General features: G+C 47.4%; 1 protein-coding gene across 1 annotated transcript in view; it reads right to left on the bottom strand.

The window, feature by feature from the left end:
• scn5lab (sodium channel, voltage gated, type V-like, alpha b) overlaps window positions 1-16,555 on the bottom strand; it is a 672,977-nt gene that overhangs the window by 231,325 nt on the left and 425,097 nt on the right. Inside the window, exon 13 of the mRNA XM_059971792.1 lies at window positions 8,410-8,763. Coding sequence (XP_059827775.1) covers window positions 8,410-8,763 — 354 coding nt within the window. The remainder of the gene's footprint in view (window positions 1-8,409; window positions 8,764-16,555) is intronic.

Genomic DNA, 16,555 nt, shown 5'->3' with positions numbered 1-16,555 from the left:
AGTCATATTCTACATAATGTTGAGAATTTTGTTCCCCAAATCCAATTCCCTTTCGAAAATATTCAACATGGTTCCACCACAGAATCATAGAGCACTATAGCACCAAAACAGACCTTCAAGCCATCTAGTTCAGTTGAATTATCTGCACCGAAACCATAGCCCTCCATACCCCTCCCATTCGTGTACTCATCCACCTAAAGGAGAAATCAGGATAAAGAAAGAAATGCTATCTTATTTTTCAACCAAATGTGACTGTCTATCAATCATTTTCAAGTGTGACTGTTCATCAGTCATTTACAAATTTACAAGGATAAGACGTTGGTGAGGCCACATTTAGAGTATTGTGTGCAGTTCTGGTCATCTACCTACAGGAAAGATACCAGTAAGCTCGAAAAAGTGCAGAAAAAATTTACAAGACTGCTGCCAGGACTTGAGGACCTGAGTTATAGGGAAAGGTTGAATAGGTTAGGACTTCATTCCCTAGAGCGTAGAAGAATAGGGGGAAATTTGATAGAGGTATATGGAATGATGAGGGGTATAGATAGGGTAAAAGCAGGCAGACTTTTCCACTGAGGTTGGGTGAAATTACAACTTCAGGTCATGGGTTAAGGGTGAAAGGTGAAATGTTTCAGGCGAATCTGTGGGTGAGTTTCTTCACTCGGACAGTGATGAGAGTGGAATGAGCTGCCAGCAGAAAGGGGGTGGTGGGGTTCAATTGTAACATTTAAGAGAAGTTTGAATACCCGAGTCTCAGTCAACAGTGCCATTCTTCACAACCTGCAGCCCTGGACAGCACGTTGGCATCGTGCCTTATGTAAACATTTAAATTCAAGTCCCTTCATGGACTTATCCTTCCCTGTCTCAGGAGAACCCCAGTATGGCAGCCTTACAGCCTTACAGTGACCTTCCTGACCCCACCTCCCTGGGATATTCCTAGGAATTATTTGCATTTGGCACAAGATCACGCCAGGGTTGGTAGGAAAGGTAACAAACTCAGTGTTTGCACTCATTTCCAGAAGCTTGGACTGGAATGGTGCTGGTAGGGGCAGGTACGTTAGGGACAGTTAAGAGACTCTTACACACATGGGTAATAAAAAAAATGAAGGGCTGTATAGGAGGGAAGGGTTAGATTGATCTTGGGGCAGGTTAAAAGGTTGTGGGCCAAAGGGCCTGTGCTGTGCTGTTCTGTCCTATGTTCTAACTTCTATTAATTGTTGGAGTTTAGAAGAGTGAGGAGGGATCTCATTGAAACCTTCCAAATATTGAAAGGCCATGAAAGAGAGGACGTGCAGGGGATGTTTCCTATAGAGGGCACAGCCTCAGAGTTGAAGCAATGGGTTCAGAGTATAGGGTTCAGAGAAGCAACAGGTATAGAGGGCACAGCCTCAGAGTAGAAGCAAAAGGTTCAGAGTATGGGATTCAGAGAAGCAACAGGTATAGGGGGCACAGCCTCAGAGTAGAAGCAAAGGGTTCAGAGTATGGGATTCAGAGAAGCAACGGGTATAGGGGGCACAGCCTCAGAGTAGAAGCAAAGGGTTCAGAGAAGCAACAGGTATAGAGGGCACAGCCTCAGAGTAGAAGCAAAGGGTTCAGAGTATAGGGTTCAGAGAAGCAACAGGTATAGAGGGCACAGCCTCAGAGTAGAAGCAAAGGGTTCAGAGTATGGGATTCAGAGAAGCAACGGGTATAGGGGGCACAGCCTCAGAGTTGAAGCAATGGGTTCAGAGAAGCAACAGGTATAGAGGGCACAGCCTCAGAGTAGAAGCAAAGGGTTCAGAGTATAGGGTTCAGAGAAGCAACAGGTATAGAGGGCACAGCCTCAGAGTAGAAGCAAAGGGTTCAGAGTATGGGGTTCAGAGAAGCAACGGGTATAGGGGGCACAGCCTCAGAGTAGAAGCAAAGGGTTCAGAGTATGGGGTTCAGAGAAGCAACGGGTATAGGGGGCACAGCCTCAGAGCTCAGAGTAGAAGCAAAGGGTTCAGAGAAGCAACAGGTATAGAGGGCACAGCCTCAGAGGAGAAACAAAGGGTTCAGAGAAGCAACGGGTATAGGGGGCACAGCCTCAGAGGAGAAGCAAAGGGTTCAGAGTATGGGGTTCAGAGAAGCAACGGGTATAGGGGGCACAGCCTCAGAGGAGAAGCAAAGGGTTCAGAGTATGGGGTTCAGAGAAGCAACGGGTATAGGGGGCACAGCCTCAGAGTAGAAGCAAAGGGTTCAGAGTATGGGGTTCAGAGAAGCAACGGGTATAGGGGGCACAGCCTCAGAGGAGAAGCAAAGGGTTCAGAGAAGCAACGGGTATAGGGGGCACAGCCTCAGAGGAGAAGCAAAGGGTTCAGAGAAGCAACGGGTATAGGGGGCACAGCCTCGGAGGAGAAGCAAAGGGTTGTTTGATGATGAACTTCAATAAAAAAATAAATTACAAAAAAAAGAGGAATGACGAGGAATTTCTCTAGCTAAAGAGCGGTGAGTCTGTGGAATTCATTGCCGCAGATGGCTGTTGAGGCCAAGTCATTTAAAGCAGAGCTTGATAGGTTCTGGATTAGTAAGAGCACCAACGGTTACTTGGAGAATGGGGTTGAGAGGGAAAATAAATCAGCCATGCTCAGACTTGGAGCCAAATAGGCTAGTTCCACTCCTATGTCTTATGCTCTTACAACAGCAAGGATGTATTTCAAAGGCTTTAGAAGGTATTGGTCTACACTTGGAATATTGTGAGCAAGGTTGAGTGCTGTATCTAAGGAAAAATGTGCTAGCTCTGGTTAGAGTTCTCAAGAATGATCCTGGAAATGGAAGTGTTAATGTATGAAGGTCATTTGACATCTCTGGGCCTGTACTCAACACAGATCATACAAATGAGGCATTGAAACCTAGCGATACTGAAAGGGCTGTGTACAGTGGACATGTGGAAGATGCTTCCAATAGGAGATTCAAGGATCTGAGTGCACAGACTCAGAATAAAGCAACGTCCCTTCAGAAGAGAGATGAGGAGAAATTTCTTCAGCCAGTGGTGAATCTGTGGAATTTGTTGCCCTGGAGGGCTGAGGAGCCAATTCATTGAGTGGTCTAAAGGCAAAGATTGATGGGTTTGTGTTTGTTAAGGGGATTAAACCTTATGGGGAGAACGTGGTTGAGAATAAAGCATCAGCCACGATTGAATGGTGGAGAAGACTAGATGGGCTGAATGGCCTAATTCTGCTCCCATTCATTATGATCTTACAGTCAAATGATGGACAGTACATCTTTACTTGTCCTAGTTCCCTGCACCACACTTGGGAAACCTGAACATTTAAAAAATGCGACATTGTCATTTGGGCTAAGCAGGTTTTTCTTTACAACTAATTCCAATTCTTTACTGCTAAGCCTGGTTAATTCCAATGTACTTTTAAATTTATTTTTATATTTATATATTTAGAGATACATCATAGAATAGGCCCTTTAGGCCCCTATGGGTCTTCGAGCCACACTACCCAGCAGTTCCCAATTTAACCCTTGCCTAAACATGGGACATTTACAATGACCAATTAACCTACCAACTGGCACGTCTTTGGAATGTGGGAGGAAACTGGTGCACTGTCACGGTCACAGGGAGAACCCTTACAGGCAGCAGTGGGAATTGAACCTGGGTCACCTGTATGATGAAGTGTGCTAACCACTACACTACCATGCTCTTCTAGGAGGTTCCAATAGCTTATTTACTACATGGACTGTCAGAAAACATCTCCCCAATAACCCAGCAAACATTCTTCCCTCAGTGAATGTGCTCTCACCCAAAGTAAGTACCTATTCTCTGCTTTTCTCTCTTCCTTTCTTTCTTCCTTCCTCTCTTTCTCTTTCTTTTCTCTGTCTCTCTCTCTCTCTTCCCCCTTTCTTCCTTCCTTTTCCTTCTCATTTTCTTTGTCTCTTTTTTCTTCTTGCTTTCCTTGTTTCTTTCTTGCAACATCTCAATTCATTCCACTATGCAAGAATTGTTTTCAGTTGTTTTGATGGCTATCCATTCCATTCCTACCTTCCAATCCCTCAATGCCCTCATGCCTTCCCTCTTCCAGCCACACATCCTTCTGCCTCTCCAGCTCTGACCTCTCGTTCATCTCCAGACTGAATCACTCCACCCATTGTCCAGGCCCTGAGCCCTGGAACTCCCATTCTAAGTCTCTCCACCTCCATCTATCCTTTATATCAGACCTTAACACCAGTCTCTCGCTCATCCTAAACTTTATTAGATATTTTACATCTTATAACACCACTGAACAAGGCTCTCCCGGCCAGATCTTAGGGTAGCAATCACATCTCTCCCCATCTGCTTATATCCCTCGCCCCTGAATCTCATATGTCCGTCAAACCCCCTAAGATTCCTTTTCATTTTCTTTTCCACTACTTATATAGTGTAAGTATTAACATTTACAGTGGCCAATCAACTTCTGGCTTGTCTTTGGGACGTGGGACAAAACCAGAGTCACCTGGAGAAACTGACACAGTCACAGGAAGGAACAGGCCTCAGGGTCGAACCTGGGTGCCAGTGAAGCAAAAACGTAGCAGCATGAGAGGCAACTTGAGAGAGGAATAGAGAGAATGGACAGCCTTGTACCTCCCTTGGTGGGGATCCTGCTACCCAGTCCTCTGCTTAATCTAGGGTTAAACTGGGGGCAGTGTGGTTCGAAGGGCCAGAATGGCCTGTACTGGGCTGTAGCTCAATGAATAAATAAATTAAATAATACCAGAGAACAACCTTTTAAGGTGATTAGAGGCAAGTTTAGGGGAGATGTCAGAGGCCAGAGCTGCGTGACTGGAATGCCCTGCCAGGGCTGGTGGCAGAGGCAGATACATTAGGGACATTTAAGAGAATCTTAGGCCACATCCACACTAGACCGGATAATTTTGAAAACGCCGGTTTCACGTAAAAACGATAAGTGTCCACACTATGCATTTTAAAAAATATCTCTGCCCACATTGAAACGGATATTTCGGCGAATCTCCTCCTACTGCGCATGCACAGGACACATCTACCGAAAACATGCGACATGTTTGGTGTCCAATCTCACTGTGAAAGTGTGTGTTTGTAGTTACAGACTAGAAGAACTTAAAAAATGGACAAATGTTGGCTCTCGCGCAGGAGGACTTAAAGGTTAAAAAAAACAAATACTGGAGCGTACGACGGCAACCGACAGGGAGTTCACGGACAGATTGACCCGGCTGACAATGAACATTGAAAAACTGACTAACTCTGTTGCATTAATAAAGCACCTTGTTAAATGTATAAAACATGTCTGCATCAGTATTATCTTGTATTTCCATACAATGTTACATTAGGCTGTTACACATCTATTGTCAGAGAAGTACTTTTATAAATAGATAAACCACTTTCATAGGAGCAAGGACAGAAAACAGGGCAAAGTGAGTATACTTATTTATTCAGTAAGTTATGGGGCAAAGTATTTGGTGAGTACATTTCTAACTCTTCTGGCTTCAGTCTTGTTGCTGTCTGTTCTGAAATTGTTAGGTTGTGTGTGGGTTGCGCTCAGGAAAACAATGAAATAGCGTGCTGCCGTCTGACAGCAGTTTCAGATTTCTCTGGTTACCCCGTCCACACTGATCTGCCCAAGCAGCGTTTTCAAAATTACCCACCCTGGACAGCATTTCTGAAAAGCTCTGGTTTTGGGAGACGAAAACGCTGTTTTAGTGTGGACGGAGGGTAAAAACGAAGAGAAAAAGCTTCCGGTACAGATTTATCCAGTGTAGTGTGGACGTAGCCTTAGATCAGTACATGGATGATAGTAAAATGGAGGGTACTGGGCTGTTAAGGAGGAAAGGGTTTGGTTGATCGTGGAGGAGACTAAGAGGCCAGCCTAACATTGTGGGACAAAGGTCCTGTACTATGCCGTACAGGTCTATGTTCTACATTATGAAGCTAAAAGCTTATTTGATATCACTCCTGTAAAATGCTTTGGGATGCCACCATGTAAAGACAATCCTTTAGATGTAACTTGTGCTTCATATCACTGTGACACTATAAATTTCCTTTCCCTACAAACATTTCCTTTAAAAATAAACACAAAAGCCGTATTTCAGTTGCAGGTACCACATAGCGCCACAGCTCAAACTCCCTAGATGGTCACCAGAAGCCAAGGTTAAAAGTTCCAGATCATTTCAAGAACCTGGCACATCACAAACCCCGAACCACCTCTTAAATTACTTTGTTGTGACAAGATGACAGGTTTCCACTTCAGCAGAGCTGCCGTGAGCAGTAATCTTTGAAAGGAAATGGTTCTAAATTTTATTCACGAACATGATGGTTAAGTAAAGGAGACACAGGAGACCGTAGGTGGAACGACAATCAATCTGTTGGAGGAACAGCGATAATCCCTTTCCACTCACAGATGCTGTTTGACCCACTGAGATCCTCTTGTTGTTCCTGTTTCAGTGGAGGATGCTTTTATCTTACTTTAAAATCAATCTAACGCTTCCCTCCCGCAGAGCCTTCCTTTTGTCTAAGATCCATGTGCCTATCTAAGAATGTCTTATCTGTCCCTAATGTATCTGCCTCTAACACCACCCCTGGCAGGGCGTTCCACACACCCACCATTCTCTGTGTAAAAAACGTATGTCTGACACCCCATCTTTACTTTCCTCCAATCACATTAAAATTAGCCCTGGTATTAGCTATTCCCCCCCACCGGTTATAGTCTCGGATTGTTCACATTGGTTCAGGAGTCTGATGGTTGTGGGGTTATAGCTCTTCCTGAACCTGGTGGTGTGATTTCTCTGCACCTTCTTCTGCCTGGTGGTAGGAGTGAGAAGAGATTCTGGCTGGTGGGGCTTTGATGATGATGGGTGCTGTTTTCTTCTGGCATTGTGTTCAGATAAGATTAGCTTTATTTGCCACATGTACTTTGAAACATACAAGAAAATGTGTTGCTTGCTTGTGTCAACAACCAACACAACCCAAGTAAGTGTTGGGGCAGCTCGCAAGTGCTGCCTTGCTTCAATCCAACATAGCTTGCCCGAAACTTCCTAACGTGAACGGCACATCTCTGGGACATGGGATGAAACTGGGAGAACATACAAACTCCTTACAGACAGTGGCAGGAATTCAGCCCCGATCAGCGACTGCTGGCACTGCAGAAGATTACTAACCACTCTGCTACCATGCCGCAGCAAAGCATGATGCTCTCCACTACATACCATGCTGCCGTTCAGCACAGACATCGTGGGCTGAAGGGCCTTTTCCTGGGCTGTTTTGTATGCATTCAGTGGCCACTTTATTAGGTACACCTGTACACCTGCTCACTAATGCAAGTATCTAATCAGCCAATCATGTGACAGCAACTCAATGCATAAAAGCACGCAGACGTGGTCAAGAGGTTCAGTTGTTGATCAGACCAAACATCAGAATGGGGAAGAAATGTGATCTAAGTGACTTTGACTGTGGAATGATTGTTGGTGCCAGACAGGGTGGGGGTTTGAGTATCTCGGAAACTGCTGATCTCCTGGGATTTTCATGCAAACGGTCTCTAGAGTTTACAGAAAATGGTGAAAAAAAGCATAAAAAATATCCATTAGGTGGTGGTTCCGAGGGTGAGAACAGCTTGTTAACGAGAGAGGTCGGAGGAGATTGTCCAGACTGGGTCAAGCTGACAGGAAGGTGACAGTAACTCAAATAACCACATGTCACAACGGCAGTGTGCAGCAGTCAAACCTTGAAGTGGATGGGCTGCAGCGGCAGATTCCCCTCCTGTGGCTACTTTATTAGGTACATTCCTGTGCACTGAGTGTATGTTCTATTAGTTCTAGAGTAAGTTCTGTCTAGTTTTTAACTTACTATTGGGATAATTAGACTTGTCCAGTCAATGCTCGGGCTGACAATCTCTAAACGATAAACTTCATGAAATATGTGAATGACAGTGATTCTGATTCATTTACTCCCCAAAGTTAAGTAAATTTTACTTTATTACTCTTAAACTAAATAGAGTTAGCTATCAAATAATTTACAAACTGGCACAAGTGAATGCATCTGTTTTTCCACCCTGAAGGCCTGGTGTGAATTACATCACCCCCACCCCACTGGGGTAAATTGCCCTGTACCTGCCCTGCTTTTTTGCTTGCCCTCTCCTACTCCTGAGGCTTCTTGCCTTCAGTGCCCAGGAACATTTTACCTTGGGGGCCTCGTTACCAGGAGCCAGACAGCTCAGAGGCTGTCTCCTTGGCTCACCGCGTGCATGGTTGGACATCCCACGACCCCAGTTCAAATCCCTCTGCTGTCCGCGCCCTTGCCCCGTGGCCACGTGGGGTTCCTTCGGTCACCTCCCACGTTTAAGGGTGTCCGGGTTAGCAGGTTAGTTGGGCACCGCGGGCTCACTGCTACTGAGCTGCACCTCTAAATAAATGAAATTAAAACCCTTGGGAAGCGCTTACATTGTCTTCGGTGAATGGCTTGTCCACGGTGACCTGAGGGAGGCAGAGGGAGCTTGGCGAGACGGGGGACCCTCCGACCACGGAGACCACGCCGTTCTGGTCCACGGCGAGGTGCAGCTTCTGCTGGCCGCGCGGCGGTCCCAGCACGGAGCGGTGGCTCCCGTGGCTCTGGTTGCTGTTGGTACGGTTGAGCGGGGGCAGGCACAGGGAGCTCCGGACACTCTCACTCTTGTCGCTGTCTTCCTCGTCTGAGAACACGTTCCCCAGCGCGGCGTCCACGGAGTGCGTCCGGAAGCGAAAGATGCTGCCTCGCCCCAGCGGGTGGTGGTTGGAGAAAATCGGCGTCAGGAGAGGCTGCAGAGAGATCAGAGGCTTTTAGCTGGTTCCCGCAAGTACCGACGCACGCAGCTCATGAACAGAGTTCAAAGTGCAAAGTAAATTTATTATCCAAGTACAGTACACATATGTTACTATATGATACCCTGAGATTCTTTTTCTTGAGGGCAATCTCAGGAACAAAGGGAAATACAGCAGAATTTAATGAAAAACTGTACATAAACAGGAGGGCTATGTGGGAGGAAACTGTTAGATTGACCTTGGACTACAATCAATGGTTGGCACAACATCATGGAGTAGGACCCATACTACTCTGTGTCCTATGTATAATTAGACCAAAAAATGACAAATGACAAAAAAAAAATGACAAAGTGTGTTTATATTGAGAGCAAGAGTCGTAAAGAGTCCATGAAAGTGAGTCTGAAGGTCGTAGAATCAGTTCAGAGCAGTGGTGAGTGGAAAGGAAGGGAGAAGAAGCCAGAATAAGGTGGGGGTGGTGAGGGGAAGGAGTACGGGCTGAAAGGTGATAGGTGAAACCAAGTGGGTGGGTTGGGTGATGTAAGTGATGTAAGAACTGGGAGGGAGCAGGCACACGGTAGGCTTATTCAGAAAGTCAGAAGGCATGGGATCCAGGGAAGTTTGGCCAGGTGGATTCAGAATTGGCTTACCTGCAGAAAGCAGAGGGTCGTGATGGAGGGAGTACATTCAGATTGGAGGGTTGTGACTAGTGGTGTCCCACAAGGATCTGTTCTAGGACCTCTACTTTTCGAGAATTTTATTAACTACCTGGATGTGGGGGTAGAAGGGAAGGTTGTCGAGTTTGCAGACAACACAAAGGTTGGTGGTGTTGTGGATAGTGTAGAGGATTGTGGAAGATTACAGAGGGACATTGATAGGATGCAGAAGTGGGCTGAGAAGTGGCAGATGGAGTTCAACCCAGAGACGTGTGAGGTGGTACACTTTGAAAGGACAAACTTCAAGGCAGAGTACAAAGTAAATGGCAGGATACTTGGTAGTGTGGAGGAGCAGAGGGATCTGAGGGTACATGTCCACAGATCCCTGAAAGTTGCCTCACAGATAGGGTAGTTAAGAAAGCTTATAGGTGGTAGCTTTCATAAAGTCGAGAGATAGAGTTTAAGAGTCGCGATGTAATGATGCAGCTCTGTAAAACTCTGGTTAGGCCCCACTTGGAGTACAGTGTCCAGTTCTGGTTGCCTCACTATAGGAAGGATGTGGAAGCATTGGAAAGGGTACAGAGGAGATTTACCAGGATGCTGCCTGGTTTAGAGAGTATGCATTATGATCAGAGATTAAGGGAGCTAGGGCTTTACTCTTTGGAGAGAAGGAGGATGAGAGGAGACATGACAGAGGTGTACAAGATATTAAGAGGAATAGACAGAGTGGACAGCCAATGCCTCTTCCCCAGGGTACCACTGCTCGGTACAAGAGGACGTGGCTTTAAGGTAAGGGGTGAGAAGTTCAAGGGGGATATTAGAGGAAGGTTTTTCACTTAGAGAGTGGTTGGTGTGTGGAATGCATTGCCTGAGTTAGTGGTGGAGGCAGATACACTAGTGAAGTTTAAGAGACTACTAGACAGGTATATGGAGGAATTTAAGATGGGGGATTATATGGGAGGCAGGGTTTAAGGGTTGGCACAACATTGTGGGCCAAAGGGCCTGTACTGTGACTCTACGTTCTACAAGTGGAAGAGGTAAAGGGCTGAAGAAGAAGGAATTTGATAGGATGGGAGAATGGGTCTATGGGAGAAAGGGAAGGTGGAGGGAAAACTAGAGGGAGGTGATGGGCAAGTGAGAAGAAGGAAAGGGATGAGAGGGTAACCCAGAATAGGGAACGGAAAAAGAGAGGAGGGTGAAGGGAGAAGTTACCAGAAGTTGGAGAAGTCAACGTTCATGCCATCAGGTTGGAGGCTACCCAATGGAATATGAGGTGCTGTTCCTCCAACATGAGTTTGGTCTCATTGTGTAGTAGAGGAGATCAAGGACCAGCATAACAAAATGGGAACGGGAGATCAAATTGAAATGGGTAGCCACGGGGATACCCTGTCTTTCGGGCACACAGAGCAAAGGGAAGGGGTATCTATGATGGGTCCCACTGATGAAATGGAGGCCGCACCAGGAGTGCCCATTAAAACAGATGGCCTTGTCAGACTCACACCACAGCAGGAAGGACGTTTTGATGCCATATATTATATTCATGTCATTGATGCAAATCGTATGCATTTCCCATGTCCTTAAAGCTGGTTTTCCATTCATAAAGATGATAGCACAGTGGTTAGCGTCACTGCCTCATAGCTAGGGACAAGTCTTCAACCCTGATCTCCAGTGCTGTCAATGTGGAGTTGTCAAGTTGGTAAGTTAATTGGCTTCTGTAAATTGACCCTATTACAAGTGAATTTTGGTAGAAAAGAATTTTGCAGAATTGCAGTTGAGTGGTATGTCATCTAAAGCTTTAATAAACTGTATAGAGGGGAATGTCCTGACGGGTTACATCACAGCCTGATATTGAAACACCAACGTTCCGGAAGAGAAAGGCTAAATGGTGGACACAGCCCAGTCCATCACAGGAAAAGCCCTCCCCACCATTGAGCACATCTATGAAGAGCACTGCCACAAGGGACCAATATCTCACACCATCCAGGCCATGCTCTCTTCTTGCTACTACCATAAGACAGGACATAAAGCAGCCTGAGGTCCCACACCATCATGATCAGGAACAGTTATTACCCTTCAACCATCAGGCTCCTGAACCAGTGTGGATAACTTCACTCACCTCAGCACTGAACTGATTCCACTTTCAAGGCTCTACAACTCTTGTTCTCTGTATTATTTATTTATTTGTGTGATGTGTCCAATTTGCACATGAGCTGTTTGTCAGCCTTTGTTTATGAATTGTTTTTCATAAATTCTATTGTACTTCTAGATATTCCTGTAAATGCCCACAAGAAAATAAATCTCAAGGTCGTACATGGTGACATTTACATACTTTGATAATTTACTTTGACATTGAATGTGAAGGTTGTTGAGGGGAATGTCAGAGAAAATTTCAGGTAAATCAGTGGAGGAGCAGGACCAATCAAATGTTCTGAAAGCTGGCATAGACTCAACGGGCTGAATAGCCTCCTTTTACGTCAAGGAGAATACACACAGCCTGTGGATAGGAGGACCAGGAAGGATGTCACTGTGATCAACTGGCCAGCTTGTCCCCACCACATTAATTAAAACCACTAATTAAAATCAATTTGGCTTCAGTTGCTACCACAAAGGTACCGAGCAGAGATCGGACCAAGACCCGCTGATGTTAACGGACTTGAGTACATGGGAAGTGGGCTTACCCCAGCAACCTACAACCCTGTGCATCATTCCTGCTGGAACCCAAAAACACATTCCACCCCACCCCCCCCCGGCAATCGATACCCCTGCGTCCGATCTGTGCAGCCCTCACATTCAAGGATCAAGGATTCAATACTGTTCAATGTCATTTCAAGTGTACAAGAGAACAAAGTGTTTGTTACTCTGGCTCTGATGAGCACAAAAGCAAAGCACAGTAAGATAAAGGACGCAGTAATAAAAACACAATAAATATAAACACATAGATAGATTGTATGTCCATAAAGTGACGCTAGGCACAGGAGTGTCTGTACACAAGGTGACTCTGACAGGAAGCAATAAAGTAGTTGGGGGGGGGGGGTTGTGGTCAAAGACAAATTCCTCCCCATTACTGCATCGAATACTCTAGAAGTCAAGGACACTCATTGTTAGGTGAGTCCCATTGTGTGGTGCTTAAAATTAAAACTGGAAATACTCAATAGCTTGTTCAGTCTCTGTGAAGCTAACGTTTCAGGTTGGCCACTGGAACTAGTGAAGGTTTCAGACTGATAGAGGTTTTGGGGGGGGGGGGTTGCGGAGAGGACAGAAGGGAAGTGCGGAGAGGACGGAAGGGAAGTGTGCAGAGGACGGAAGGGAAGCGTGGAGAGGACAGAAGGGAAGTGCGGAGAGGACGGAAGGGAAGCGCGCAGAGGACTGAAGGGAAGCGCGCAGAGGACGGAAGGGAAGTGTGCAGAGGACGGAAGGGAAGCGCGGAGAGGACGGAAGGGAAGCGCGGAGAGGACGGAAGGGAAGTGTGCAGAGGACGGAAGGGAAGCGCGGAGAGGTCGGAAGGGAAGTGTGCAGAGGACGGAAGGGAAGTGCGGAGAGGACGGAAGGGAAGTGTGCAGAGGACGGAAGGGAAGCGCGCAGAGGACGGAAGGGAAGCGCGCAGAGGACGGAAGGGAAGCGCGGAGAGGATGGAAGGGAAGTGCGCAGAGGACGGAAGGGAAGCGCGCAGAGGACGGAAGGGAAGCGTGGAGAGGACGGAAGGGAAGTGCGCAGAGGACGGAAGGGAAGTGTGCAGAGGACGGAAGGGAAGCGCGGAGAGGTCGGAAGGGAAATGCGCAGAGGACGGAAGGGAAGCACGCAGAGGACGGAAGGGAAGCGCGGAGAGGACGGAAGGGAAGCGCGGAGAGGACGGAAGGGAAGTGTGCAGAGGACGGAAGGGAAGTGTGCAGAGGACGGAAGGGATGCGCGGAGAGGACGGAAGGGAAGTGTGCAGAGGACGGAAGGGAAGCGCGGAGAGGACGGAAGGGAAGCGCGGAGAGGACGGAAGGGAAGCGCGGAGAGGACAGAAGGGAAGTGTGCAGAGGACGGAAGGGAAGCGCGGAGAGGACAGAAGGGAAGCGCGGAGAGGACAGAAGGGAAGTGTGCAGAGGACGGAAGGGAAGCGCGCAGAGGACGGAAGGGAAGTGTGCAGAGGACCGAAGGGAAGCGCGGAGAGGACGGAAGGGAAGCGCGGAGAGGACGGAAGGGAAGCGCGGAGAGGTCGGAAGGGAAGTGTGCAGAGGACGGAAGGGAAGTGTGCAGAGGACGGAAGGGAAGCGCGCAGAGGACGGAAGGGAAGCGCGGAGAGGACGGAAGGGAAGCGCGCAGAGGACGTAAGGGAAGCGCGCAGAGGACGGAAGGGAAGTGCGCAGAGGACGGAAGGGAAGCGCGCAGAGGACGGAAGGGAAGCGCGCAGAGGACGTAAGGGAAGCGCGCAGAGGACGGAAGGGAAGTGCACAGAGGACGGAAGGGAAGTGCGCAGAGGACAGAAGGGAAGTGCGGAGAGGACGGAAGGGAAATGCGCAGAGGACAGAAGGGAAGTGCGGAGAGGACGGAAGGGAAGTGCGGAGAGGACAGAAGGGAAGTGCGCAGACCCACAGGAGGAACTGAATGGCCAAAATCTGCAGTGCTGCTGGCTGAGAGAGGGCAGGTGGAGACAGCACAAGAGGCAAATAAAATCCGGACTATCAAAAGAGAGCACGTGTCGATTGGAAATGTGAGTGACTGGGCTGGAAATGGTGACTAACAGAGTCAAGTGAGATACAGCAGCAAAGCAGGCCCTTCGGCTCTCTGAGACTCTACCGATCAGTATCTATACATTACCCCATAACATTCTCTCCATACCGCCCCCCCCCCCCACACTACCCACCCAACTCCACCACTCCCCACAAAATCAGGGGGATTAATTCTCCAACATATTACTTTGATTTATTAATTTAGGGATACAGCTTGGAACAGGCCCTTCCAGCCCAGTGGGCCGCACTGCCCGGCAGCCCAGCTCTTTAACTATAGCCTAATCACAGGATAATTCACAATGACCAATGAACCTACTAACTGCACGTCTTTGGACTCCGGGAGGAAACCGGAGCACCCGGAGGAAACCCCCGCATTCCACGGGGAGCACATACAAGCGTTGGAACTGAACTCTGACCTCTGCCCCCATGCTGTAATAGAGGCATGCTAACTGCTATGCTACCTTGGTGTCCCCAAACCTGTATGCTTTTGGAATGCGGGAGGAAATTGAGTATCTCGTGGAAACCCACACGGTCACAGTCAGAACCTGCAAACTCCACACAGACAGCACCCAAAGTGAGCATTGAACCCAGAAGACTAGCAATGTGGGGCAGTGGTTCTGCAAACTGCATCATCATACTGCCCCTTACATATTTAAAGGGTCAAAGAGCATTACAGCACAGAACCAGGAGCTTCAGCCCATCTACTTTATGCTGATGTGGTCTCCTGCCTATCTTCCTGCACCAGGACCATAGCTCTCCATGCTCTTAGAACCATAGAACACTACAGCACAGAAAAAAGGCCATTCTGCCCTTCTACTCTGTGCCAAAACTTTATTCCGCTAGTCCCATTGACCTGCACCGTCCATTTATCACGTCAGATGGCAGCTTGTTCCACACTCCCACCACTCACTGAGTGAAGAAGTTCCCCCTAATGTTCCCCCTAAACCTTTCCCCTTTCACCCTTAAGCCATGTCCTCTTGTATTTATCTCTCCTAATCTGAGTGGAAAGAGCCCACTCGCATTTACTCTGTCAATATCCCTCATAATTTTGTAAATCTCTATCAAATCCCCCCCTCATTCTTCTACGCTCCAAGGAATAAACTCTTAACCTGATCAATCTTTCCCTGTAACTCAACTCCTGAAGACAATTCTTCTCACCCATGTATCTATCCAAACTTCTCTTAAATGTTGCAGTTAATACCACATCCACTGGCAGCTCGTTCCACACTCGGACCAAACACCGGGTTTCCTCTCAGACTCCTCTTAAATATTTCACCTTTCACTCTAAAACTATAACTTGTAGTTCTAGTCTCACCCAACCAAATGAGAAAAAAACCTGCTTGTACAAACCCTATCTACGCCCTTCATAATTTTGTATACCTCTAGAAGATCTTCCCTCATTCTCCTGTGCTCCAGGGAATAAAGTCCTAGCTTGTTCAACCCTTCGCTATAACCCAGATCCTCAAGTGCTGCCAACATCTCTGCAGCTTTCCTCAGCACTCTTTAAAGCTCATTTGTTCCTGCAGGCAGGTGACCAGAAATGCGCATAATAATCCAAATTCAGCTTCACCGACGTCTTAGAAAATAACATGCCATCACTTGATGAATTAAACATCGAGTGCTGTAATGCGCTTGGTCACAGAAGACTAAAAACCTGCTTCGATGAGGCCTGACACGAGCCTGAGGAAGAGTGCTTTGTCTTCCTTCTAAGCAAGGTGCAGCCTTCTGGGCCCAACAGTGAATTCTACACTTTCAGTTCAAGTGGCTCTTTTCAGTCATCCATCTGTGACAACGGCACAGCCCAGACTGACCCACTGGGTATTTACTCCTGCACCTCCTCTGGCAGCTTGTTCCCAATATTCACCACCCTCCGTGTGAAAATCTTAGCCCACAGATCTCCTTTAAATCTCTCCCCTCTGGTTGTAGACTCCCTTGTCCTGGAAGAAAGATTCTACCTGTCCTACCTATTCTTTTAAAACTGTTTAACAGCATCCCCCAAACCTCCCAACTTTCAGTGAGAATAAACTCAGCCTATCCTTGGAATTGGTATTGGCTTATTTGAGTGATGGGGGTGGAGATCCGTCTCTACTGAAGGAGGTGTGAGGTGCTCCTTCCCTCTGGTATAGCACCTGCTTAGCCCCCGATCAGGGTCAGTGAAGCCATGGGACCAGGAGGTGGATGGTCGTATGAGCAGCTGGTGCACTTCACAAGTCCTGGTTATGCGTCCACTGACGCCAGGCAGACTGCGTATACTGTACAAGTGGGCTTTTTCTGCAGCGTGTCGATAATGGCTGGGGTCACTCCTCATGTAAAGACACTCCCCAGAAATAGGCAACGGCAAATCACCTCTGCAGAAAAATTTGCCAAGAACAAGCACGGTCACGGAAAGACCATGATAACCCACGTCACACAACAGGCACA

Source organism: Hypanus sabinus, chromosome 6 (genome assembly GCF_030144855.1).
Source record: "Hypanus sabinus isolate sHypSab1 chromosome 6, sHypSab1.hap1, whole genome shotgun sequence".
Classification (NCBI taxonomy): Eukaryota; Metazoa; Chordata; class Chondrichthyes; order Myliobatiformes; family Dasyatidae; genus Hypanus; species Hypanus sabinus.
This window is presented reverse-complemented; position numbering and strand designations above follow the sequence as displayed.